This window comes from Lepisosteus platostomus, chromosome 10 (genome assembly GCF_059453375.1).
Source record: "Lepisosteus platostomus isolate fLepPlt1 chromosome 10, fLepPlt1.hap1, whole genome shotgun sequence".
Lineage (NCBI taxonomy): Eukaryota > Metazoa > Chordata > Actinopteri > Semionotiformes > Lepisosteidae > Lepisosteus > Lepisosteus platostomus.
This window is the reverse complement of record NC_142620.1, coordinates 51,510,434-51,537,806: the sequence shown is the minus strand read 5'-3', so window position 1 is coordinate 51,537,806 and position 27,373 is coordinate 51,510,434. Positions and strand designations below refer to the sequence as shown.

The 27,373-nt window shown below is 47.4% G+C and overlaps 1 protein-coding gene and 1 long non-coding RNA gene across 4 annotated transcripts; both read right to left on the bottom strand.

The window, feature by feature from the left end:
* Positions 1-635: 635 nt before the first annotated feature.
* klf5l (Kruppel like factor 5 like) lies at positions 636-25,983 on the bottom strand. 3 transcript variants are annotated; one of them, XM_088597072.1, is made up of 4 exons: positions 25,633-25,983; positions 12,009-12,822; positions 11,458-11,517; positions 636-4,376 (listed from the first exon to the last, which is right to left on the bottom strand). In XM_088597072.1, the coding sequence occupies exons 1-4, from the start codon at positions 25,801-25,803 to the stop codon at positions 4,198-4,200; spliced, it is 1,224 nt and encodes a 407-aa protein (XP_088453198.1). In that variant the 5' UTR covers positions 25,804-25,983; the 3' UTR covers positions 636-4,197. The 3 variants fall into 3 exon arrangements, with proteins under 3 accessions (XP_088453198.1, XP_088453199.1, XP_088453200.1); XM_088597073.1 differs by having other exon boundaries at positions 25,878-25,980; XM_088597074.1 differs by lacking the exon at positions 25,633-25,983 and adding an exon at positions 22,688-23,254.
* Positions 4,904-11,449, bottom strand: LOC148653957 (uncharacterized). The gene is made up of 2 exons (XR_015924892.1): positions 6,868-11,449; positions 4,904-6,783 (listed from the first exon to the last, which is right to left on the bottom strand). It is a non-coding gene; the product is annotated as an uncharacterized LOC148653957 (long non-coding RNA).
* Positions 25,984-27,373: the final 1,390 nt, after the last annotated feature.

Here is a 27,373-nt window from a genome sequence, read left to right as displayed (position 1 = left end):
ATTTGATCACGGCTTCAGGGGAAAACTCGGCACTCTGGGACAAGCAGATCCTTTCCATTCTATCCTACAGGCAGGACATAAAGCCATTGGAGGCCCAATGGGAATTCAGGTTTTTTTTTTTTTTTTTTAAATGTGGCATTTGAATCCACTAGAATTCAGCAAGGAATTCCCCTGCAGTGTCTTTATGAATAGTTGTCCTGTCCAAGGTTGCTGCCTTGAAATCCAATTCCAGTTCGCCTGAAGGACAAAGGGAAACAGATTTTTATAACTCTGCCCTGAGAGTTTCAGGTATAATTTGCTTTATGAGCAAATGAGCTTATTTTACAGCCCAAGGTATGTCAGAGGTTTCACAACAGATGTGAACGTGCATATGTGGGCTTGTGTGCGTGTCTGTACACTGTGTTTTAGCAGACAATAGAGGCAGACCAAAATTATGATAAAAGAGTATCATGATGATAATAAGCAAATGAAATCGACATCGCTCACTAATCGCACAGTTTAAGCAAGCAAGCACTGTGGTCCCTCAACGTGTCAGTCTATATGTCCCAACTTACTAATCGCTTGTTAATGACGCTCAAAACCAATTTCTTAAATTTCCATTTAATCTCCATTGACAAAACACACCAGCCAAATGCTGAAGTCTATAAACACTTTATTATTGTACTTTTTCTATACAAGTTTTTATTTTGCAGTCTCAAAAAGAAATACAAAAGTTGTTCACCATATAATTATTTTTACAGAACTTGATTTGTTTTTCATTTATCAAAAATACATAATACCATGTATCAATTTAAGAAACGTTTAAAAAATAATCTGCCACCCTTCAAAAAACTAAAAGAAAATCCCCCTTTTTTGTTCAATATTGACATTCGTTCATCAAATGGGAAAAAAATATTTACATCTCTCTTCTTCATCTAAAACTACAATATTTACAGAGACTTTGATAGCTCCTGTGTTAAAAGGGAAGGAATAGGAGTGTTTAACACAATCCAACCAGACAGGTGTAACAGCCCTCTTAAATGACAGGTGTGTGTCCACCACTATCGGATCAGATGTTGATGAACTCTTTAAAAAAAAAAAGATTCCTCAGCTAATTAGAATCCCCAGGGAAGATTTCTCACTTGGAGAAACAGGAGCTCCTCCAGGAGATTTTGAGAACTTTACAATGGAATATTACTGCGCTGCCCCACAGCTGCAAAAACCTTTGACAGGGCCAGTATCCCGGCAAGTACAGTGCTGCCCTTTTAAAAGGGCATTCCTTAACACATTTTATTATTTACACCCATTTTGAAACAGAGTAGCCGAGCCACAGGGAAGACTTCTGCAAAGAATCGCCGTTTAACGGTTTTGGGAACCCCGATGAAGAACGTTCTAAAATCATGTTAAAAAAAAAAGTGTTTTTTGTACACTTTTCTGAGGCTTAGTCAGCGCCACCCGAGCTGCAGAGCACAGGCACTCTGCAAGGAGCTGGCCGAGCTTCATGCTCGACTCCCAGTCACACTCCCTAGCCAGCAGGAGTGCACAGTCATGCTGCGCTGGACTTGTACTCCGATCCACTGAGCAACAACAATACTGTAGAGCAAACCTTCCTCCAGCGAAGCGCTCGGGGACCTGCTTTAAACACCTGCCTCATGCTCTGGTAGCCTGCAAGCAGGTTAAGGAATTGCTTTGGCACTTGGAGCAGAAATGTCAGCTTGCTGTATTTGCAGACTCGGGGACACAACTGCCTTTGTTTGTCATGGTTGTCGCAATACTGACTCAGTACTCTGGTTCTAGGAGTTAGTGCTGGTACCAAACAATAGAGAAATGAGATGTGCATTAGAATTTTTTTTTTAAATGTAGCATTTAGGATCCTATTTGCAGTCGGGGTGCATTAGGTTGGCATGCACTAGAATGATCACACGGGCACATCTGTTACCCTGACAAACATTAGATCCTCTGTGCAGACAGCCAGTGACATGCCCATATTAACTGCCCTCAAGCTGCAGCTCCAGAGGCAGAGAGAGACGGCCCACATGAATGCCAGCTCCCCTCTCGGACAACACAGCAAGCCCCAGTAAGACCAACCGACCACAGATGATCCCAGGTCCCAGAGAACCACAGTCCTGCAGGCAACAGACGGCAATTTAAAAACCTCTGTGGCTGAAGCCCTAAGGTGGCACGGCTCAGCTGGACAAATTAAGTCACATTCATCAATTAAACTCATTCAATTAAACAATTACTCAATTTAGATCAGTCACTGACCTAAATAAGGGAGCAATAGCCACCAGCTGCTGTGCAGCTCAGTGGCACCTGAACTCTCCACTCCTACACTATTGCTGCCCAGAGTAAACCTTCAACAGAGCGCAGCTGGCTCTCAGTGGACAACACAACATGGAAAGTCAACAAACTTCTTATCTGTGAGAAAGAAATACAGGCAATTTGTCTGGAAGCAAAGACTTCATTACTGTCTGCTCCCCTGTCTTAACTGTCCCTGGGGATGTGCTGTTTACAGCCTGTTAATCCAGTAAGTGCTATGAATCTGCAGAGCCTTGTCCTCACCCAAACTAAACATTGCTCAACCTGTGCTGGGTTCAGCACCACGCTTTGGGACAATGAGTGAGCTCTGGGGTGGAGAAACTTTTCCCGTTCCAAATGAACTATTTTCGTGGCATCTATCCGAGACAGATGAGTATATCTCTCAATCTGAAATTAACCACTTGCCCTGTAGGTATTTAAGACAAAACCATTTGAGCAGGACACTAACTACATCGTCAGTTTTCCATCCCCAGGTGAGAACTCCACGTTGCCGGAGAGATGTTCAGTAGGCTGAGCTCAGGCCCCTGCAGGGCACATTATTCCACAGAGTGCTTGAGCGCCACACTGCCCGTCCACACAGTGTCAACACAGAACGGGAAAAGAAGGAGACAATCCAATAAGAAGCCTATATTCGGTCATAGAAGCGCTTGGATTTCCAGGAGGCCTGGGGAAAGCTGGCCCCTGCGGTCCCAGAAAAAAATCCCTGGAGCAGTTGCACACGTGCAGACTGTGGCTCCCCTATCACACCGAGTCCTCCTGGCTCGTTTTCCACCCCCACAGTGACTGAGATACACCTTCTAGGCACGGGCAGCCCCTGCCACACTCTTCACCAGAGCAGACCTTCGGTCCCCACTGGTGTTCCAGAGCCAAGCCACTTCCGGGGGGGGAGAGACACCCCCACATCCCCAAGCGCGAATGGGGAGCCAGACCGAGTGCCCTTGCGCCTGGTGGGAGACAACTCCCTCCATAACCTGGACCTCAATCTCTAAGCTCTCCGCTACGGATGCTAAATTGGCTCCCATGTTTTTTTAAATAAACAAAAGACGGGTGGACAAGACTCCCCTCCTCTCTCTCTCTCCACATCGAGAGCTTTGGAATTTTTGAACAACAGTGAAGTGAAAGTGAAGCCCTCGGGGATCTGTATCAAATCTGAACTCCACCGTAGGTCTTACATACCAGACAGAGCTAGCGCTGAGCTTAACTCAACCAATCCAGACCATTAACGTCTTTTCTTCCGCTGCAGACGAGACCTGAAAAACCTGACTGACTGGGCACTGTCCATGCCACGCAGATGTGCTTTTCTCACAATACAGGTTCCAGAATGGGGGGGGCTGGAGCCATTTTGTCTGTTGCACTGGAAGAACAAAAAGACCCGACCGTTTTAGAGAAGGGTGGGGACTGCAGGGGTGAGAGAGGAGGAGATCTCGGGACCTGGCCGAGACGCTCGTGCGGTTTGCGTGCTTTAGTGCGGAAGAGAGACAGGGCACAGGCGTGAAGGTGGGAATAAATAATTGTTAAAATTATCATTAAATGGTCATTGCCTTAAACCTTCCTGTTAACTGTAAAAAATCTGAAGTCAAGTACAGCGAGATACATTCTTTGCAAACTTGCATCTTTACAAATGTGCACGCACACATACACACACACACACAATTATATGCATTTACCGATATATATAAGTATAGTACTGATATATAAGCATGCAAATGCCATCTGGAAGAGCCACACTTTCTTACGCTTATGTTTCTTGGCAGCACGTTCTAAATCTGTATGTACAGAAGATTTTGATCTTATTATATATATTTATAAAAAAAAGGGAAAAAAACAACTTTGAAAGCAGGGGAAGAGGGCTGCAGAGGAAGAGTCAGTCAGTCAGACGGGGGGGGTGGGTGGCGCCCCCTAGTTCTGGTGGCGCTTCATGTGCAGGGCCAGGTGGTCGGAGCGCGAGAAGCAGCGGCCGCAGGACAGGCACTTGAAGGGCTTGGCGCCCGTGTGCTTGCGGTAGTGCCGCGTCAGCTCGTCCGAGCGCGCGAACCGCCAGTCACAGCCCTCCCAGCCACAGCGGTACGGCTTCTCCCCTGGAACACAGACAGACAGACAGACAGAGAGAGAGAGAGACGGGGGGGTCAAACAGGGGCGCGCGCGCTCGGGATCGAACGAGCCTCCCTCACGCACGCGCCCGGCAGCTCAGCTGAAGCCCGGGGGCCCCGAAAACGGAAACCACGACCAGCGCCGGGGCCCACACACGCAGGCGGAGACGCGCGGGTCACGCAGGACAGCAGCCCGGCCCAGAAGACGACGCAGAGGAAAGCGCCCCAGAGCTCGAGTGGGGGGAAAACCTGGAAGACTTCTCCAAGGCGGTGTTTGAAAACCAGCTGCACGAAAGAGAGGACTGGAAAAAAAACGTACTTTGAATTTGGATAAACGTTAACCCTTGTATACTACCCAAGAGGGGAAAATCAGGGTCTCCTTTAATTTCAACACTTGAAATTAGGAGTCTAATTGGGGAAAGGGGGGGGGAGGTTTTGCATAGGTACATAGGCAAATTGGATTCTATGAACGCCAGAGCACAACAGAATGTGGCTTTTAATCCACTTTTTATTCCTTTATTTTTATCGCCATTTCCTGTTCTTTACAGTCACGTTATGAATTATGGTCACCACCCACTCCAGGCTGTTTGATCTACTGCAGTATCAGTCCAGCTACACAAAGTTCACTTCTAACGCTGATTAACGCTGGTAAACGGAGTATTACAGTATCGGGCTCTGCTGTTTGCCAAATCACGTAGAAATTAAACAGGTACATGCTTGTGGCTGAGAGGGCAATTTAGCAAATTTTCTTGTGTAAACAAAAGAAGTCAGTGGAACGATTAAAACGATGCACAATAATCTGTAATTAGTGCAAGTCACACTGCTTGGGGGAAACGAGCTGGCAGAACACAGGCAGAATGTGCACTGAGCAAATTCTGAACTGCAGCGGAGCAGCCAATGCCGGCATCAGAGAGAGACCACAGAAAGACAGCAGAGAAAATAAGAGTCAGGAGAAAGGGATAAAGGAATAGGCACAGCTACGTTTTGCTTCTCAGCCAGGATTCTGATTTTCCAAGCAGAGAGCTCAAGAGTCTACAGAGGCTATTATTCAGCCAAGGAGCGGGCCCAGCACAGGTAGCTACCTGTCCCTCATACCACAGGTGCCAGACCACACACAAGCACACCGAGTCTAGAGCTCAGGGCTCACAGCCTCTGCTCTCCCCGAGAGCCCTGGCCTGCCTGGGTACCGGCCCACTGACAGGGATTGGGAGGAGGCTCAGCAATCAAGACCAGCCTGGCCCACCTCCAGGCCCACATGCTGATCCTGGTTCTTTCGATCCTACCAGATCCTTCTGGTAGGATCGAAAGAAGGATAAGGAAGGATAAGGATCCTTCGATCCTTCCTTATTTGTCACCTTAAAATCCCCACTTAACACGCTTCATACACCCATGGGCTGTGGGAACACGTGCTGTGCCAATACTAACAGCAGTCCTGACAGGGAAGTGTGCAAAGGCACATTATCAACTGCAGATGAAGCGCTAACGAACAGCGCTATAGGACACAAATAAGCTCCCGGCTCTGTGGTTAACGGCCCAGTGTGAGGGCTCAGCGAGGCCAGGGGGTTCCGTGTTTCGAAAATGAAAATAGGAACGGAGACGCGGAGATGGAAGAAGGCGAAACCTGGGATTCCACACCTCGACCGACACGCGTGCCATGGGCCAGCCCTGCCTACCCGTCTTCAAGACTGACTCAACCCTTACTGGAATACCAGGGCACCATGCCATGTGGAAATCCACTGCCAGGCAGTGTAAGGAGAAGAGAGAGAATGAGAAAACAGACACAGAGGAACCTGAGGAATCACCGACTTTCTTCTGCCTAAGCTGCACCTGTGTCTTGACACCCCAGCTCACAGCGGGGACCCCTGTCCCCCACACAGTGCGGAGAGAGAGGGAGGGCAGACCAGCTCCTCTGACCCGCCTGCCCCCTGCACCATTTGTCCTGCCACACGCTTCAGGGCCGACAACCGACCTTCAGGAGGCTCAGGGCCGAGTGCAGCAGCTGAGCAGTATCCCTCACTGGCATCGCAATGACCCAGGAAGTCACAGGGGGAGACGTTTTTCCCCTCGAGCCAACTAACCTCTCTCCGGAGGTGCATATTAAAACAAATCTATATATATGGATTGAAGTATCATGCACAACAGCCAGAGAAAGTACTGCTAGGTTTAAAGCCTGTAATAAAATGATACATTTTATACGTCCCACTAACACGCAATATTGCAAATCTGGGGTGTCTTATCGTGGTCCAGGAGGGGTGGTGTATCTACAGGTCTTAAACCCAGCTAATCAATCCTACAGGTCTTCAACAGCACCCGAAGAGCTGGGAGAAGTGGTTCAATTGGTGCAGATAAGCCAATACTTCACCGCTACAGAACAGAGCTGAAGTGAAGTGAAGGCCTGTAGAGATACTGTAGTACCCCTCCTGCAGGCCTGGAATTCACCCCTCCCATGTGCAATGCAATGTTTCAAAAGTTGAAAGACATGGAGACACGTACAGCCATCCCAGGAAAGTCGAGGAAGCCTCTGGGACACTGCTCGGGTGGGGGGGACGGGCTCAGATTTCCCGCAAGATTTCCTGTCGTGGGGGGAGGGAGGCTGTGGGGCCGAATCCCAGCCTGTCCTGCGGGCTTTCTCCATGGCTCTCCCCGAGGAACAGGCAACTGGAATTTCAGGTTTGACTGGGCAGCAACAGCATCAGATTACTGACCGATCAGTCTGTTGAGGACCTTGCTGCCTACATGCCCCGTATAGCACCCCTCTCCCTGCCATGAGCGCTCCACACATCAGTCCCAGACCCCCTGACTCCCTGGCTCGTTTTTCCACAATCCCAAAGCAGCACCACAAAACAACAGAGCACCTCCGATTTCTGTGCCTAACAGTTATTAAAGGCTACCTTAAGTTTTAACTTCAGAAAACCCTCCCTATGAGCACAACACGAGGAGAACATCTGGCCACAGCTGTATACAAACAGATCCCGGGGGCCACATCTGAAGGAACGCCCCCCCGGGCATCACAGCAAAATCCCACACGGCGCTCCTCCACTGGCGGGCACGCAGAGCACAAGTACAGTGTCCACGGCCAATCAAAACTCAGGCGAGGACCCAGGTTTCATCTGGGAAAGCTGCTCTGTGTCAGACAGGAGGAGGGGGCAGCGGGGGCAGAAAGCAGTGGTGGTGGGGGGGGGGGTGGAATAAGGTAGGGTTCACCTTTTTCAGCCCCCCACTCTCCCATGTTTGGGGAAGGGGGCCCGGGCAGGTGTGTTTGATTTAGCGCTGGCGTTGGAAGGGTCAGTGGTATTGCCTCACCTGCTGGAGCTTATCAGACCCACAGCAAACAGCCTGCAGATAAGGTAGCACTCAAAGGCAGAAAAAACAAACTTGTTTTTAACTCCCCTAAGGAGTTGACACAGGATCAAATGCCCCCGCCAGCCTCTCCAGGGTGACAATTTCATTACCTGATGCCTCACTGAGTTGCAACCTGCAAAGAGCTCTTATCGGCAGTCTCTGTGGCTGCTTACTGCCAGACTAACAACAGCACTGCACTGATTTACAGGTATTTAGTAAGGTGGAATGTTGTGCAACTCTTCATAAATATATACTTTTTAAAAAAATGTAAATATTAAACAGTACTTGCTTCTCTTGTGAGCAGCGGACAGAGGCAGTTTATGGAGCACTTACCATTCTTGAAGGGATATTAATATTTTATAGCTGACAGTGAGTGAGTGATTTGTGTGGCCCAGCCCTTTGTAAAACTCTGAAAAGGCCATTAATGTACCTTTATTGCTACTTAACTCCAGCTTTACTGAGCATGTGCACACAATACAGTAGGCCTGTTTGCTTTCAGAAAGCTCATCAACTATAGTGCTCCAACATCTTTTATGTTTCTCAGGCTTTCATTGGACATTTCTGTTTGCAAAGGGAGTGCAAAGCATTGCAGTCAGATACATAGATCAGTTGTGTACACACACGCACACACAGAATGTTGCCAAAAGGTTTGAGAGAAACAAAATGAGCAAAACAAACTTGGGAAGTCAAGCTGAGCCACAACTCAGATCTTACTCATGCGATCTGAGATGTTCCTTCTTTAATATCTAGAGTAAGGAATGTTCTAGCTTACTAAAACAGTTTTAATTTTAGTTTTACAGTGTTTACAGTATAGGGACTTTGCTACCATACCTTCCAAAATTAGAGAAACAATTAGCTCACCTTTCCATATCCTATTATTCAGCTGCCTCTGCTTTAACAATAGTTTTAAAACACCTGCTTGCAATTAAGGGCCCTTCTGGAATAAGGACATGCTGTTGCTCAGTTAAGCAAAGCACCTCTTTAAAACGCCTCTAATTGTTTTCAAGTGTAGCACCCCTCGTTCTGGGCGTGAGCTTTCAAAGACCAGCTCGTAGACAAAGCCAAAACATTCCTTTATACTGGGGCGTGTGCATGTGTAAAAATAAACAGCAAAGCAGCGAAATGTGTTTTTGACATTCTGTTGTTTTCATCTTCAAGAACTGCCTCAGGCTTTCCTGAGCCTCATTATCTAGTGGTTAATCAGCGTGCTGGGCTGCAAGTTCTCACTGCTGCTCTATAAATATGCTGGGAGGGGACACTTGACATTCCTGTGCTTCAAAAGAGCTATGAAATATCGCATTCCTCATATACCTGCAGGGTGTGATCACAGGGTAAAGTTTATGGAGATGAAATTCCCCCCCACCCCCTTGGTAAAACAACCTCGTTCACCCCATCTTGTTGAAGGTTTGGACTGCGGGGAAAAAAAACATTGTTTCGCAGCCTCATAGATCTGTCACATTAGCCCTCTTAAATCGGGCCCACTGCAGACTCAAGTTCCAAGGTCAAAATGCCACACTTATCCACAGTTTACCCCCCCCGTCTTTCAAAGCCTCTTCTCTCTCTTCCATTCTTAGCTCAGCCTTCTGCCCGTCTCTCCGCTTCCCACCTCATCCCCTCCCTGGCCTGCCCTGGGAGAAGCAGGGCTGGATGACCTCTCTCTCGCTCCGGGAGCGCTCTGACCGGGACACTCACGCTGCGTGGTTCGGAAGAATGCCCAGTGAGCCGCCTGCAACGCAGTCGCTCAGGAGACGGGCGTCCTGAAAGTCGTTTACAAAAACGAGGCAGCGCCGACAGCGCCATGCTCAGGGAGCCCACACAATGACTCTTACACCCAGAAGAGCTGGGCACACTACACATCTTGGATGCCAAACAATTCTTTTAACGACAAGCATGTGATAACCAGAAAACATTCCATGCCTGGAACATATGACCACAGACAAGAATCGCTTTTTTGGATACATCAACGTGCTTGAAAGAGTTAAAAACCTTCGGTGAATCTTAAGGCCCAGAGGGATGTTATATCATCAGAAACCACAACACACCGTTATGCTTGCCAGGCAAATAAAATTCAGGGTGATGTCACTAAACACTGTCACAAGCAAACGGGCTGAAAGGGGAAGGGACAGCGGGGTGGGGCATAAATGACAAGAGCAGTAAAGAAATGAGAACGTGCTTTCTGAGGGTGGTGCGATTTTGTAAGACTAACAAGAAATCCTGTTCCTTCCTTTAAATCACAGCTTCAGTCCAAGCTTCCAAGGAGACAGCTGATCAGAGAGCCCAGGAAGATCTGGACCCATCACATGAAACCGCGATTGTAATACGAGTATGCTTTGAAGTTCATTTTGTAACTGAACCGATACAGAGTCCCAAACAAAACCTTTACAACTTCGGGAAAGTAGCAGTAAGTATTAAGGAATGAGACCCAGTTCGAAAGAAGAATCAGACAGGACAGATATGGAAAGAGCAGAGAGGAAACAAGCCAAAGATATTTTCCGAAAATATCTTAAAGAAGTTAAAAAAACAACGTATCCCATAAGTCAATCAATCAGAGTTCCTTGAACAAGCAACAGTGGTCATGGATACAAACAGAGAACATGATATGGTTTATTTATAGAAGGCTTTTGAAAGGTCTTCATAAAAGATTAATTCTAAGATAACAGGTAGGAGGCTTTCAGGGTAATGCATGCACTTAGGAACTGGTTAATACACATAAAAGAAGGTACAGATATAGGGTGAAGCCTCAGACTGGAGTGATGTAATTAGAGGAGTACCACATGGTCTATATTAGGACCACTGCTCTTCTTCATTTATAGTGGTGATCCAGATTCAGGTATAGAAGAGCAAACTATTCAGTTTCACAGATGATACCAATATTAGAGGATTACCTAAACGCTGCAGAGAAGTAATGATCTACAGTAACAGGCTAAAAGAAGAGAATCCTTTTTAGTCCTGAACAGAAAAGACTATGAAGCGACTTCAATTCAAATACTCAGAAGTCCTGAGACTTTGACAGAATCAACCCGTAGGGTTCTTCAGAATGAAAAGTGAAACATAAACCAGAGCACACAAATGGAAACTAAATGGAAGTGCACTTAACAATAACAAGAGTCTCTCGGATAGACAAAGTGTTGTGGGAATCTGGGGAAAAGCTGCCCGGCCATGTTGTGAAAGCCAACGCCCTGGCTTAATTCAAGAATCGCCTGGATGAGATCCTGGGATCAATTAGCTACAGGCAACCCAACGACCTAGATGGACTGAATAGGCTTATGCTCATATGACACATCCCCCCCTCCCTCTCCTCCCCCCCGGCCCAGGCCTGCTGAAGGAATGTCAGGAAGAGCAGGTTTTTCCAGGTCCAGGTCCTGAGCCTCTTTGCATCTGCAGGACTCTGCCTGGCAGGCTTACGGGCTTGTGCGGACATGCAGGCGTGTCGGAAAAACAACCACAGGAGTTACAGCAGCCCCTCCCCCCTCCCACGCACACTACCCCCCCGAAAACTACCGTTTCTCTTCCCACTCCTGCTTTGGTCCTTAAAGAGCATTGTATTTTGCGAGGACGTCCGCCTCACTCTCTCACGCACCTACCCACTCCCACTGGAGCAACACGAGGACAGTCCGGATCCCCCCTCCCCCCTTGCTTTTCATCTTTGTTATCCGTGCAGCAACATGATATTGGTGGCAACCCTGCGTGACAAGTTATAGTTGCAGCTCAGCTCTCTCTTTCTTACCTGTGTGTGTCCTTTGATGTGCTTTCAAGTGAGAACTCTTGGTGTAAACTTTGGTGCACCCTGCAAGAAAAAAAGAAAGCAAAGAATTAAAAGGAAAAAAAAACAAAAGAAAAAAGAGTCCTTCACTCGGATCACTGACAGCAGCAACCTCGTGATCCGGCCGATTACATCAGCGCTGGCTGGGACAGGCTCAGCACAAAGCGGCCTGCTCTGGGGTTCAGGGCACCCCTCAGTCAGTGAAGTCCCAGCGGGACCCTCTGCACTACAATTCCCAGACTGCCTTGAGGCGGGTCAATCCTGATACCACACATTGAGTGCAGATTCTCCACCGGGATGTCTTAATACACAATACTGCTGATGATAAATCAGGATAATCAAAGTGCTGAACAGTGTGGAGATATTTCAGTAGGGTGAAAGAAATCAAGTGAGTTTCTTCATGACATGGGAAAAGCAAAAGGAATATCAGGCACCTCTTTTCCCTCACTACTCCCCAACCACCTCCTCTATCCCGACTTTGCTCGGCCCCCTCCTCCTCTTCCTCTCCTGCCTACCTGGGAAGTCACAGTGGTGGATCCTCCTCTTCTCCAGCTCGGGATTGTTGCGGCGGTTGTACCGCGGCCCGTTCAAGATCCCTTGCCCGTGCTGGGGCACCAGCACCACCTGGGAGTGCATCTGGGAGTGGCCCGGCATCATCTTGAGCCTGGGTTGGTAGGGGGGAGGCGGGGAGATGGTGTTGATGAGCTCTGCCTGGTTTTCAGGGCTCCCAGGCTGTGAATTCGGGGGCGAGGGGGGAAGGCTCAGAGGCTGGGCCTGGTAGAACTGGTCAGGCATGACAAAGCCACCCTGGGTCCTCAGGGGATGCTGGAAGGACTTGATGGTGCCACCGACTCCGGTTGTCATGGTGACGCTGTTGAGCGTGTGCATGGTCGTGCCGCTGCTGCTCCCCGACTGGCTGCCGGACAGGGGCATTGTGATGTCATTGCTGCCCACAGGCAGCTGGTAAACCTGAGGCTGCTGGGGCCCAATGTGGAGGTCATCAGCAGACATGTCCTGCTTGATGAAGAGGTTATTGACAGTCTGTGGGACGCTGAACACCGAGGTGAAGTCGGGGAGGGTCTGCATGGAGGTCGGAGGGTCGACCCCGGGTTCCGTCTTTATGGGCTTGGTGGGGCGGTACAGGCCTGTGCGCAGGTGTGTGGTGTTCGGCAGGATGACGTTGATGTTGACGCTGTAGGGAGCTGGCTTCTCCGTGGAGAAGTACTCGTCCACCACCGAGGCACTCTCCCGCCGGTACTTCTTGTCCATCACGGAGGGGACCTGGGGTGGGGCGCTGTGGGGCAGGTATTTATCCAGCTCCGATCGCACCTAGTGAGAAGAAGAGAGGCGCAATAAAAAAACTGACTTCTTAAGGCCTTAAAGATTTCTTGCCTCCCCACCTCCCCAGATACGCAGGACTCTCCGATACCGTGTTGATAACAGCTAAGAGTTGTTCATATAACCGTGCAGAGCAGCAGAATTGACTGCCAAACGAAGGACCACGTCTGTGGAAGGGTTTCAGGTTTGGATCTCATTCAATCTCACCGCAATGGCAATGCAGAACAACGAGATCTGAATGCTGTTCCCCTGGCGGATAATTCCCATTAAAAACGGGAGACGCCTGGAAGCCGCAGCAGGGAAGTCCTTCGGGGTTAGGGCTCTAATCTGCACCGAGTGCACCACGTCCTTGACCAACAGTTGTGCCGGTTCTCTGCGCTTGGCAGTCTGTGTGCAGAAGGAGCAGGAAGAAGCGCGTGTGTGAGTGGCCATTCAGGGAAAAGACAAGACCCCCACAGAAATGCCTTTGCCTCAGCTGGGAGCCAGAGAGGAGAGGCAAGGGGAAGCTGTTCGGGTAGAACCAGCCCCTGCTGCGCCTCAATCTCCATTCCCAGGGTTCTCCAGGGCAACCACAGCGCCCTAGGCCAGCTCTTCAGAATGCTTTCTCTATGGACCAGAATGGAAAGTGAAAAATGACATGGGGCACTGGGTTACCCGCTTTTCTGCTCCAACTAGGAAGTGGTCACTGAAGGGAGACCCAATTTCTTCCTGACCAGTTCCAGAAGAAGAGAAGATCGAAAGGGACTGATTTCGACCACCAAGGTGCTTTTCTCTACCCCTTTACACATAGGCCAGGTGACAAGAGAAACTCTTACAGTCTCCCTGAAATCTCTCAATGCTTAGCGTGCCCCATACTTCATGCGCATGTGGATGTAAATGTAGTACATGATCTTGGTTGGACTGCATCACAGAACAGGCATTCTCTCACCTGGCTTCGCTCCCAAATAAAAACAACTATGAAAATAAGATAAAGAGCTGCAGGCAAGTTTGCCCTGACAGCTGTGCCACAAAACAGCAGTTCCAAAGCACGCCATCTATAAGAGGGAGTTAAGCACGCCCACACAGAGCATCCAGTGAGCCCTGGGCTGCTCAGGCTACAAACCTGACCAAAGTTCTGGCCTGAACAGCCCTGGCACCCATTCAAACTGATGCACGCAAGCATTACTATCCCTGTGGTAATCTCTAGTGTAAGTGAAACACAATGGCCAACGCCCGCAAAATTACGCTCCAAAAACATCCATGTTTTTAATGTCAATAAAGATGTAGTCACTTTAACTTTAGAGCAGGTGTGCCGCAGAACCTTTCTAGGTGTTAAGGTGAATAATGCAGTGGCTGCTCCAAAGAAAAGGTGGCACCTTCCATCAGAAACAATGGAGTGAGTGGGATGCAGACACATCTTTTGCTCTCCAAAGTGCAAGGCTCCTCCTCACCGGTCACTACAAACCAGCCTGAAAACACGCATCAAGTCCAGGGCCTGGCTGCCACAGAAACCTACGCGCCCCAGAATTAGTACTGTTGTCCTGGAACCGAACCATCTCGCTTCTCACTGGGCCTGAGACAGGACCACGGACAGCTGTCTTCATGTGCGACTTCAGCTAGCACGTTGCGAGCAAGGGTGTGGCAGATCCCTACAAATCTACATAATGTATGCAGTGACCACAAAAAACAAAAATCAGCAAATGGCATACTATATTTTGCATCATCGAGCGGGTTCTGCTTTTAATGACTCTGTGAGACTCTTTGACTCTTGTTGTTGCATTTGCATCACAGGCAGATACTGCTCTCAGTCCAGTGAAATCCAGTCAGAGTGAACGTTCTCCCAAGAAATGGGGGCTCCTTCCATTAGAAACGATGGTGTAAGTGAGATGCAGACACTCCTGTTTTGTTTTTCATATTGCAAGGCGCCACCTCACCAGTCACTGCAAAGCAGCTCAAACACACAGGAAAAAAAGCTCTCCGTGGCATTTGAGCTTCATAGCTAAGGGCAGTTCATGCAATAAGACTCATTCACTGCCTTGCCAGGGGCTGTTGTGAAGCCATGTGGTTTGGATACCAGCTGTAACCTCTTATTATCCAGGCAAAAAACCAAGCTACCTCATTTCTGCTAATCACAGAACCAGCTGCATTTGTAAATTCTCCAAAAACGCTGAGTCAAGACAACAGCACATCAATTGATCTATCTGAGCTTTTCTGGGTATTCCACTTCAGGTCAAGAGAATGCATGTTCGTAGGGTGTGGCAAACTGTACTTCACAATTAAGTGAAGTAACATTAGCACTTTCACCTTACCTTGGAGGTTATAAAGCAAAACACACAAGACCATGACCCAGAAATCTTCTTGCATATTTTTACCAACTTCACATCAAGTAGAACACAAGAACACTCCTGTGTGCAATGACAACACTCGGGCGAGATCCAATGTAGGATACCCCGCAGGAAATAATGTGGGGTGATCTCAGGTATGATCTAATATTACAGTGACTCCCAACTCTGGTCCTGGAGGAATTACGTCTGCTGGTTTTCATTCTAGCAGAGCACTAAATCTCCAGCGTTAACTGGCAACTTAAAGGGGACCGGCAGCGCTGTTTTTATATTTCTGGGTTAGAAAGAATTGGCATTGATGATCGCATTTCAAACCACAGAGAAAGTCAAATGAACACAGTAACGTGTAAAACCTCTACTTCAGATCACAAAAAGGAAGACATTTCCAGGTCTGTACAGCCCCATATCCTGCACTTCAGAATGAGGCAACAAAAACTCCCAGTGAGGTGAAGCAGCACCGTGACACTGTCACAAGCCGGCTTGTGTAGGTCTCTTTAAATCCAATAGAAATATTGCTCTCGACTTCCAAGATGGTTTTGCTGACAAATGCAACTTAAATATTAACTCTGCACGCAGATCACGTTGGAACATTTCTGCAGTGAAATGTCTGTTGTGCTTATTTGCTCGTACGTGGCGTGACATTAGTCACTACAGTGACTAGTGAGCAGGAAGGGCGGTTTTACGTCAATTCTTGTGAACTCCTGCTCTTGCCCGTGGCGAGAGCCAATGGTTTGTGACATCATGGCCACCACACCATTCCTTCACAAAGTTCGAGATTTCATGCGTAGTTTGTTAGAATTTCAGTAACAAAAACAATTATAACCGACTGGTCTAAGAAACTGGGACTGTAGTCCCCCATTATCTGACCTGCCTGCTTGTTGAATAAAAGTCTACACATGCGTCTTCAGACAGTCCCGAGTATCGGAAATACCTGACCCCAGGAGGACAGTTTCCATCCGCTTTGTCTTCCACAGCTTCACTCGGGCTCTCCTCAGCTCACGGTTATTTCTGACGGGTAATTTGTGATAGACAGACACAGGTGGGAATGGCACTATCGGAACCTCCCAGAATGAGAGCTTTTTCCTTCTGCAGGGGCCCGGTTGATTTCCTTTCAGGCAACCACACCCGAGCAAGCTCGTCAAACTGATGCAGACTTAAGACCAAACTGAATCCCACTGGCCTATGATTCAGAGCTCAGACGGAACACATGGTGTTCCTCCAGGGCCAGGGCTGGGAACCGCTGCAGGATCTCATGCCTGCTCTCCTGTCGCCTGCCCCTCCGTCTTGGATGGCCTGTTGTGTGCGGGCCTGAAGCCCCTCAGGCTCCACACCCAAACCTTGCCTGCAGTTTCCCTGGGTTAATGAGTTCTACACATTTACAGCCTCCCTGTCATGCAACACAACAAAAGATAACCAACCAGAGTGAAAATCATACAATAAAAACAAACGCTGCTCTGGGTGAAGGCAGAATCTAGGGCTGTTAATGAGGAACACTCCCACTCTTCAATTACTTACAACAAGATAAGAATGATTAAATAAGAAAATAATTAGTAAGGCACTGGACAAGGGAAAATAAAGATTACAGATGGCAATATAGGTAATGATCGAAAAACCGCTTGCATTTTTATAGTGCTTTCCACCTGAAAGGATGCCAAAGCACTTTAAGTATGTAGGAGGGGACCCACGTGATCCAACAATGAAGTGTGGACCGAACAGCACATTGAATTAAGGGGGAACTTCAGGCAGGCCAGATCAAACAACCCCAGAGTGGAATTCGGTCAGGGTATTGAGGTTAGCACCTCAACTCCAACAAACCGAATCACCTTTTACAACTGATCTTGACATTTCAATATTTCGGCACACATCTACATCTTCATTTTTCATTGCTGTGCAGGCTATAAGGCTGTAGTGTCATAAAGAGAGCTCCTCCAATTCCTTCCCCTCTTGCATTAATAAGGTGAGATTCACCTCCCCAACCATGACTGTCACCCTGTTCGTCTGTAATTGTAGCCATAACCAAATAACTCACACAGATCATCCCGAGACAGTGAAAATAAAAACCTTTGAAACCACTCTGGTGTTTACGACTTCTGAGAAAGGAGATAAGCATCAGTTCATGTGTTTTGGCTTTAAGCACTAAAAGCCAGAGGAACAGAGGCCAATTATCCAACAAAAGCAATATTAAGACACGAATCTTCAGTGAAGGATATCTGCCAGCGAGCTGTAAACCTTGGAGCTGGGGAAATCAGGCACCAACAGCTATCCCTCTCTGCCAAGAAGCTCCCACATTATGAGAGCCTTTCAGGAAGGCCGATGTGGGAAAGTGGAAAGGCGTCCACCTGCAACAAACCGTGTTCATTCCAGCACTATCTGTATAGTCAACACCGAGACTGAGATTTTTTTTTTTTTAGAAAGGGTTGCCAAGCTAAACAAGGCATTTACAGTGAAAAATCTATTAAAAGGAACACTGTACAGATACAGCGCTATCAATGTCCAAAGTGCATAACTAAATGAATATTATGAGTAAGAGTCTGGACATGAACCTTCTTGGAAATTCCCCCATCTTAAGACGCAGCTATCCCTGCAATTTTATCCTGAATAACTCACAAGGTTCCCGTCTTGCCAAACCTGTACGGACTTCTCTTAAAGACAGTCAGCCAGATCACCTGAAAAGCCTGGATTGCCAGACAATGACCTGTGGATAGCTATATCTGGATTGCAAACCTGTGCAGTAAGTAAATATCCTTTCTCTGCTTGCTGTTACAAGCAGAAAACTCTTGGATTAGCTCAGCAAGATTGTGGCCTATATTTAGAGACCTTTTAATCAAACACAGCAAATAGCTTCTTGTTTGGAGATAGGGACTCCCCAGCTATACGGCTGTGATGATCAGAGCTGCTCCCATGAGGATAATAGATGGGAACCACACAGACACAGTTTAGGTAACACAGTGAAAGCCAGGGAGAGTTAAGGCCTGGTGAAGACTCCCTATTGTGTCCCAGTGTGTCAGACTGTAGTTGCTTCTCAAAATCACGTGTCAAGCTTTCAGCACATCTTCACCAGAGACATTCTACGATGGAGATCTTACTACTGTCCCTGCAAAGTCCTCTGTTTGGATGTCAGAAAATGGAGGAAACTTGAGGGAAAGCCCCTCACACAGATGGTAACTCCCAAGAAACAGGTGTTCTAGTCCTCACAAAGCACAACGACTTTTTAAGACATCAAACCTGCATCTTCTTTAAAATGTAAATGCAGCAAAGCTATTTTGTTTTGGGTCTAATGCCATGCCGAGATTTATTTCAGCAGAGTAGAGAACAAGCACAGTTCTGGGCAAGATGAATGTCTTGGTGCCCCCTCATCTTAACACAGGGGGCAGTTCTCTACTCCAAACTGGAAGCACCTCCAGACATGAAGCAGGTCTGCGTTTTCAGGTTTTGGGGTGGTAGCCAGGAACTGAAATACAATCAGACGGAACCCCACAATTATAGGGAGGCTGGGTGTATGGTTGCCCCAGGATGACGGGAGACCTGGGTTAATTGGCTGGAAATTTCCAATAGATGCAAGAACCTGGATGTGACAGCAAGACGGCTGCCATCCAAGAATGAATTAGATTCTTGTTCTTGCCAATACTAAACACTCCCTCTGTTAAGAATGGGTAAGTAGGACAAGACAACTGCCAAATTCCAAGACCCCTGGGTAGTTGGGAGAGCAGCCCGGCACCATGACAGTTAACAAACCTTTACCTCTGCTGTAAGCAGGGAAATCCCTTTTTTTTCTGATTATGTGCAAGGTACATAGCACTGGAGACGTACTTCTTCCTTCTAGGCCTTGGTATTGCCACCCTGTTAACCAGACCCATCTTTCAGGATGAAGGGGAGGAGAAGTCTGCACCTTACACAGAGGGCTGTTGGTGTCTGGAACAGTCCCCTACATGTGGAGTGACTCGAAAGTCTCGTTAATCACACATGGTGATGGTGTTCTCATATCACGAACCTCACATCCAGATGGACAAGACAGACACTCTAGGACTTCCTCTTCTGTCAAGGGTACTGTTCAGGAGCACAGTCGTCATGATGACGGAGATAAAACCTCCACCCAGCATGCAGTGCAGCCGGAGGAAGCCAAATACACCGTGACTCACTAAATGGCTCAGATTCTTTTTTCCCCCCCATATACAGTATATTCAAACACTCTGTACAAACCCTCTACTTCAACCCCCCCCAAAAAAATAGGATAAGACAAAAAAACTTCTGACAGCATGATTAATCTCCACGTTGCTAAAACATTGCTCTGTCACACAACCACTTCAAAAGCAACCACCAGCTCTTCAGGCCCGCACAACACAGGCGCTCCACGCCGGCAGCCCAGGGAAACGGAAAAATATACACTTAATCATCCCACAGGATTTCGCAGGGCTTTTGGAACCGAAGCCAAAATGCCACATTCGGTTTGGTGTTTTTTTAGAAGACTGCTGACATCACACATTCTGCTGCAGGCCTATAAAAGCAGCAGATAGAAGCTCTTCTAAGCTTGCCTAAAACTCAAACCTCCTAAAAAAAAGAAATAAACGCCCATGATAACAAGTACGGATTCATCCAATCGGTCCCCGTCCCGTCAGGACATGGCCAGCGGCAGATATGCAGTGCGTGTAATGTACAGGTGGAAGCTGGACAGTACTGACAAAGGCCTGGGTGAAACAGCACATCATTGGGATATTTTATGACCAACACTTAACGTGCATGCAGTTGATCAAACACAATGCAGCCAGTACCAAAAAACAACAGCTGGGTAACGAGGGCCATTCTCCAAACCTCTGAAACATTCCCGGGAAATAATTCCATAGCTTCTTTTCCAGCTTCTTGCATAACACAAGATGACAGCACTTCCTGTGCCTAGCAATGATGCAATTCCACATAAAAGCCAGAAGCAACACAGAAAACTAATCTCTTGGTGCATCCCTAACGATTTCACTACAGATCTCCCCCACCACCCAGAAAAAAAACCATACAGGTTCAGAAATCCAGTTTCTATAAGATTCCTTCTCCAGTCTGTCCAAGCAGGTCTAACTGCATACTGCACAACATTTCCCCTTTGAAAGAAAAGATTATTTCTTCAGGCAAACGTTAACCTTTTCTTACAAAAGACGCAGAGGGCAGAGTTTAGGTTTGAAAAATGTGTTAATGTTCATGTTGTAAATGAAAAACAAAATCAGAATGATCTTAAATGCATCCAAAAAAAGATCTATACCCTTTCTCTGCTAAAACAGCACCAAGTTCATTAAAATTATTTTAAGATTTGATTAGGAAAGATCCTTATCCAGGTCCACCTAAATAGAACAACCATTACTACCCAGGACAAATACAAAGTTTGGTAAATGCAAAGTTTACATTAAGTGGATGTACAATAGCTACAATAACAGAAGTGCAATACAATAAAAACAAAATGGCCATTAGGCTAGCACGACAATGTTAGAAGTGAAATGTTAAGAATTACAACAATATTAAGCATAAACAGACAGCGTGGCTACAAAGCAGTAACATGAACACCCTGCTGGTACGTGTTCAATGTTTACATTCAGCAAGTGCAAGTTTCAGATAGCATTACCCATGTGAGAATTAAAAACAATGCGAGAGGTTTGAAGACTGTACTGGAGAACTGAGAGATGATAGGCACATCTTGCGATTGCAGTGAGGAAAGCACAGACAGGCCCTGGAAGTGGAAGAACACAGAGGGAGTACAGGGTCAGTTGGAAGACGATGTAGGAAGCAATAAGAGACTGAGAACAGGTAGGGCTGTGGGCTGATCCAGTGGGAGTTACAGTAGGAGAGTACCAGATCTGGGATAGAAGGTGTGTAGAACAGTAGATTCTGCAAAAGTTGCTCAGGAAGAAGCGACTGAAGTGTGCCAGACATGTTTATGAAACAAGAAGGTGACACTAAGATCCTTGGCAGAGGCAGAGGTGGAAAAGGTGGTGGAGTCCGAAGGGAAAGGAAATGGAGAGGTCTGGAGAGAGGGGAAAAAAGGAAGCAGTTGAGGTTAGAAAAGGCCGAGCTTACGCTTGTGGGAGAGCATCCAGAAGGAGACAGCTGTGAAACAAGTGGGAGCAATAGGAGGAAGCAGGGGTGGTAAATGGGGATCAGAAGTGGGAAAAGAAGAAGATCTTAGCCCCTTAAACCTGGACATGATAGAAGAAACCAAGGGAAGGGATGAGAGGACCCAGGTGGAAGGTATAGACAGAGAACAGGAAGGGACCCAGGACAGAACCAAGGGGAACACCAGAGAGGAGAGAGAGTGAGTCATGCCTAAAGACTGCATATGTGTAATATGCAAAGAACAAATTGAAAGCAGTGCCGATTTCAGAAACTGTTGACAGAAGAACAAAGCGATACGCATGGGGCAAGTTGGCAGAAAGATCAAGAAGATTTAAGGCATAGATGAGGAAGTAGCTGCTGAGCGATGAGAATCAGTAACAGATAGACATCTCTGAGGGTCAAACAGCACGCTCTGAAAAGTGCGAGGTGGAGGCACCACCCACTAGAAGCTGGTGTCTGTCTCACTCAGCTATCAGAGAGAAAATGGGGAAGGAAGGGAGATGGGACGACAGTTCTGTAGTTTTGAGGGGTCAAGGTTGACTTTCAAAAGAAGTGTAATCCAAGCCTGTTTAAAAGCAAAAGGTCAACAGCCCGGGAGTACACAGGAGGTAAACCGAGGACAGAGAGTGAAAGCAATCAGGATCAGAAGGAAAATTTGGAAAACAAGACGCTTTTGCACAAGGTGTGCCCCTATAAAAACACGTGGGTATTATTTAGTTAAATACTAGTCAATATTTGCTCTGTATACTTGAATATCACTATCAACTGCTGAGTAAGATGATTGGCTAAATTAAATATTTATTTGCCAAAATATACTGCTATAAATTAAAGACAATTCAAAACTGATTACAAAATAAATGCTAAGCCTTTCAGCTTCAGCTGAAACAAACACATATTCAATGAACGTTCACTTGTGTTGCATAAAACGATCCTTGAATTAAATAAATTTGAAATATTTTTGTAATTTGTAATTACAAAAGTCTGCTTTACTTACGTAAATAACTGTGAAGTATGTTTCAATTAATGTGAAAACAAAAAAAGGAACTTTATGGTATTAGTGTGACATTAATATTAAGCTGATACGCAATCGAATTTTAACAAAAAACATAATGCCTTGAACTAAAAAAAAAAACCAATTCTAAACGAAACCAAAATGACCTAGGCTTACGTCTTAGACATTTGTTGATACGGAAATTGATTTTCTTTAGGCTTAGCTCAAAGCTTACTCAAAAGGAGACATTGCATCATTAACAAAATGTGTACAATTTTTTTAAAATAACATTTAAGCGAAGGAAGTTTATTTCAAGCTGCTTACATCCCGCAAGTTCAAGTACGATTCACAACACAACGCTGTGAATTCAGTGAATGCTTGCTGCAAACAATGAAGCCTTCAATAATATAAAAAAATCAACTTTAAAAGTTCCCAGCCACCGTCCTTTGCGCACCTGTAGAGATTTAGGACTGAAGCGATCGAGACTGGACCGCCTAACACGTGAGTGGACAGGAACGGACTGCTCCTCGACAGGAATTCAAACCACCGGGGAGACTGTGCTGTGACTTGAATCCATACGCCGACGACTGTAGTTTATTGAAGTACGTACATAACTGAGGTATGTTATAATTCCTGAAATGTACATCCCGGGGAGCTGTATGTTTTAAAGCGACTGCACCACGATTGTACAGCCTGACACTTTTCTGGCCCCTCATGAACGTGCTTTTCTTTCAAGATCAGCTCCCGTGCTGAACTGATAATGGTAGACCAATTAAGGTTCTGGGCGCATCGCAGTGCTACCCTGGAGAGGATCCGCGCGGCGGAGTTACAGGCCCTTCATTCTGACCGGCCTCTGCCGTTTATTGGGCGTTTCAGGGCGACTCCGCTTTCTTTTTTTTCTCTCTTATTTGTTTAAATAAAGAATTCCCCCTGCTTGATAAGCGAATTAGCTGGTGCGTTTCTCGTCGTGACCATACTATTTCCATAACCGAAGAGAAGAAAGCGCGTGTATTGTTTCAACTTTGCGACGAAAAATGTTAAGTCTTTTGTGCTTGTAGGTTCCAGACCTTCAAACATCAACAAATCAAACTCAAAAACAAAAAGCAGATTTTCTCTCAGCAAATGTTTCCCCCCCCCAGCAAAGATCCCACGAACCGCACAGCCTAGGATGTCTAGAGTAGGGCATGCTCCAGCCGTGTGCGGGGCCGGCGCCGAGGCTGTCCAGCAGACGAGAGCCGAACCCGCCTGTATCCCGGGCGGTAAGTCCGGTATCGGGCCCACTCGGCGCCAAAGGAGGCGAGCCCGGGCGCAGGGGAATCTTCCCCAGCCGGGGTCCGAGTGGATCTCCTCCTCTCTACGGCGGGGGACGGGGCCAGCGAAGGCCGGGGGGTGAGAATGGATCTCGCCTGCCTGCACACCACGACAAGGACCAGTGGGTCAAGCCCCACGACTATCGAGTAGATAAGAATAACATTGCACTCCCAGGCCGCCTAGCCCGTAAACGAACACATACAAATCCAACCAATACCTGCGTTACCGTGGAATGTAAGTAACTTCTCTAAGTAATTCTTTCTAGTGGAAAGTAGGTGCTTAACGTTCAGTAGTTTTGCATTCAGAAGTCCTTTTGGCTAAGTCTAGATGATCATCACTATCTAATCGTCACAGATAGTCACACAAACGCGGTTATAAGGGTACCAACGTACACACCAAATTAAGGTTATAATTGAAAGAGTTGTTCTAAAGTCAGGTCGTCTTCCCTTGTAATGATAGGGAAAACGCATAATAATTATTAAATTATTATAACGCGTCTCTCCCAGGATTCCTTCGGAGACGGTAAAACATGGCACACTGGGGCTCATACGAGCCTGTGGCTGCGAGTTCCGAGGTGTACAGAAAAGTCTGTGCACAGTATGTCTAAGGCAACACTCTATTTAATATCCCGCATGCCGTATATTTACATAATCCATTAATTCATAAAGCGTCTTGGGGGTTGTAATTTGTCGTTTGCGAATTTCAATGCCCCCCCTCCACGCAATCTCAAGACACTTAAAGAGGCTACCTTGATAAGACCCGATACTGAGAAACGCCAAGACAATTGACGGGCGTGGGACGCCTTTAATGACTTTTTTGTTAAACATTAACCGAAGGTAACGCAGCAAAAAAATATAAATACTAGGGAAAAGGGCCCTTAACTGGACGTTAAGTGAACCCTCCCAATAAAACGGCACTAACGGGGAGTTAAGAACTCGTTTGCATTCCAGCACCTTAGCGATTCCAACCTCTCTATTTGTGTGCAAACACCTCTGCACCTGCAAGGGCACCAGCCTTGCCGACCCGCGCTTTTAAAGAGCCTCTTCCCGGGCTGCTACCGCGACAAGCCCGCTCCCGACTGGGGCAACCCACAGCGATCACGAAACGCCCTTTAATAATAAAAAAACTTTGGAAAGGGTCAGGCGTTGAGCGAGATTGACGGGGAACAGCCTTGTCCCCTGATCGAGCCCAAATTCCGTTAATTTAAACGTCATTTACCAAACAGGACAAAAAAAAAAACAGATCAATGTGTTTACATACATACTACGATACCATTATTAAGCTAGACACGAGTACGGTTACAATGGGAGATTTTCCTCTGGTATCTCCTGAATTTAAGGAATACCCTCCCGCTTCTTTAAAGGCGGGTGACACGTTTTGTTGTCGTTAAAATGAGGCGAATCGGGGGACAACACGACAGTGCCGGCGTCTCTCCGTCGTCCGAGAAAAGACTTTCGGGACGGTGAAGCCTGACGTGTCTTTGACAGCGGAGGATTAAGGACCCTGAAGACTCCTCCAGTTGTGGAACTACAAGCCTGCCCTGGAATGAAGGCTTCAGCCGAGGGAGACTAGTAACATGATCCGAAGAGCCAGCGCAGTTGGTACAGCCAAACGGAGCTGTGCTAAGCGCTCATCAACAGCGTGTTTTAACAAGTCACTTTTACGCAACGCTTTATATTAAAGAATACACGTCAATGGTTACGACTCAAGATTTCTCTTTAATAAAGAATCTTAGTTCCACTTGGTTTGGATTCGTTACTGGATATTATAGAACGGAAAATAATGTACTTTTATGGCTACAAATAATAAAAAAAAACAGCTCTCCGTATCAATACCCATATCCGCACCCCATTATGTCTGCTCCAGATCTTTCATATATAAACAGCTGTACCCAGCAGATCATCCGCAACACAACCACATCTGTACAAAGCTCGGCAGAAATTTAAAAGTTAATCACTCGTCTCGGGGTTAGGCTTCTTGCACGTGACGGCTGTCGAAGGGAGATGCGTGACCCCCCCCAGCACCAGATCTCGCGCCCCACCTCCCGCCGCCCCGGAGAGCTCGTGCGAGGGGAGCCCCCGGCCGTACCTGCGCGAGCTCCAGGGGGCTCGCCGCGATCCTCGCCGCCGGCTTGACTTCCTCAAACACGGGTGGCTCCTCACTGCCGTCCCCCCCCGACATCCTCACGGGCTTCAGCTGGGTAAAGACGGCGTTTTCCTCCGTGTTCGGCACGTTAATAGCCAGTCCTAAACTAGCCATAGCTCTCCGGGAGAAATGAGCAACAACTTTCCTATTTTTTGTTTTTACAACAATTGAAAGCAAAACATACGCACACGCTAACGAGTCCTTCGTTACTCCTCTATTGCCTCTTTCAATCCTTTGTCAAATCCAGGTGCGCCGTGACTCCAAAACCCTCCCTCTGTCAGTGAGACGCCCTTACCTGCGCTGAAGTACGGGCCGCCTCGCGCCGAGGCGCCTGACTGACAGGCCCGGGGCCCAATCAGAGCGCCCGGCTCGTTCTCCGCCAATCAGCTGCGGGGAGGCGGCTCTCGCACCTTGAAGAAGGTAGAGAGCGGAAGCGACGTGAGGCAACGTTGAGCGCTCCGTCGGACAGACGGCCCTTTTTTTTTCCTGTTTGTTTAGAAAAGGTCAAGCTCTTTCTGAGCATCTTCCAGCTGCCGAAGATGGCTAAAAATTTAAGATTTAGTTCTACAATTCTTGCACAAGATTCCATTCGTGCCTCTCCTAGTTTCAATTGAACACATCTGAAGTTTGGTCGGGAATGAAAACCAAGATAATCTGTATCGACATCACTTAGTTGAGCCTTTCTTCATCTTCATCATCATCAGTCGCGGCAGCAGCTTGTGTATCAGGAATATTAATAGGAGCAGTACCTGTGCTGGTGGCAGGAGCTGGTTTTGTGTTCTGTGGCCTTGTCATACCAAGGGAAAATGAAAAAGGGGGGAAGACGGATCTCTCTCGAATCACATGGCTTCTGTAATTGTAAATGCAGACGATCTGTACTTCTATCTAGAGAGAGCCATTTATCCCCTGTCCTAGCTAAAAGGTAGCTTAAAAAAAGCTGACACCGCTAACCGCCTGGCTCTCCCGTAGGGCCCTGCAGTCTCCACACACACGCACGAATCTGTGCCTTGCTGGGGTAGACGGGGCAGGGGTCAGAACTACAGGGCACGGCGGCCTGGGCACAGTGGTGTTACCGCACCGTACTTGTCCCCCTGACAGCGCTGGGGCAAGAGCCGCGGGTGACCTCATACTGTCACAGGCACAGGTAATAATAATAATTGCTTACACTTATATAGCGCTTTTCTGGACACTCCACTCAAAGCGCTTTACAGGTAATGGGGACTCCCCTCCACCACCACCAATGTGCAGCCCCACCTGGATGATGCGACGGCAGCCATAGTGCGCCAGAACGCTCACCACACATCAGCTATCAGTGGGGAGGAGAGCAGAGTAATGAAGCCAATTCATAGATGGGGATTATTAGGGGGCCATGATGGGTAAGGGCCAATGGGAAATGTGGCCAGGACGCCGGGGTTACACCCCTACTCTTTTCGAGAAACGCCCTGGGATTTTTAATGACCGCAGAGAGTCAGGACATCGGTTTTACATCTCATCCGAAGGACAGCGCCTGTTTTACAGTATAGTGTCCCCGTCACTATACTGGGGCATTAGGACCCACATGGACCGCAGGGTGAGCGCCCCCTGCTGGCCCCACTAACACCTATTCCAGCAGCAGCCTTAGTTTTTCCCAGGAGGTCTCCCATCCAGGTACTGACCAGGCTCACACCTGCTGAGCTCCAGTGGG

Coding starts and splice junctions, on each gene's coding strand:
- klf5l (XM_088597072.1), bottom strand. CDS start 25,803: ATGGCTAGTTTAGGACTGGCTATTAACGTGCCGAACACGGAGGAAAAC. Junction 12,823..25,632: donor GCCCCCTGGAGCTCGCGCAG/GTACGGCCGGGG, acceptor TCTTCTCACTAG/GTGCGATCGGAGCTGGATAA. Junction 4,377..11,457: donor ACATCAAAGGACACACACAG/GTAAGAAAGAGA, acceptor TCTGTGTTCCAG/GGGAGAAGCCGTACCGCTGT.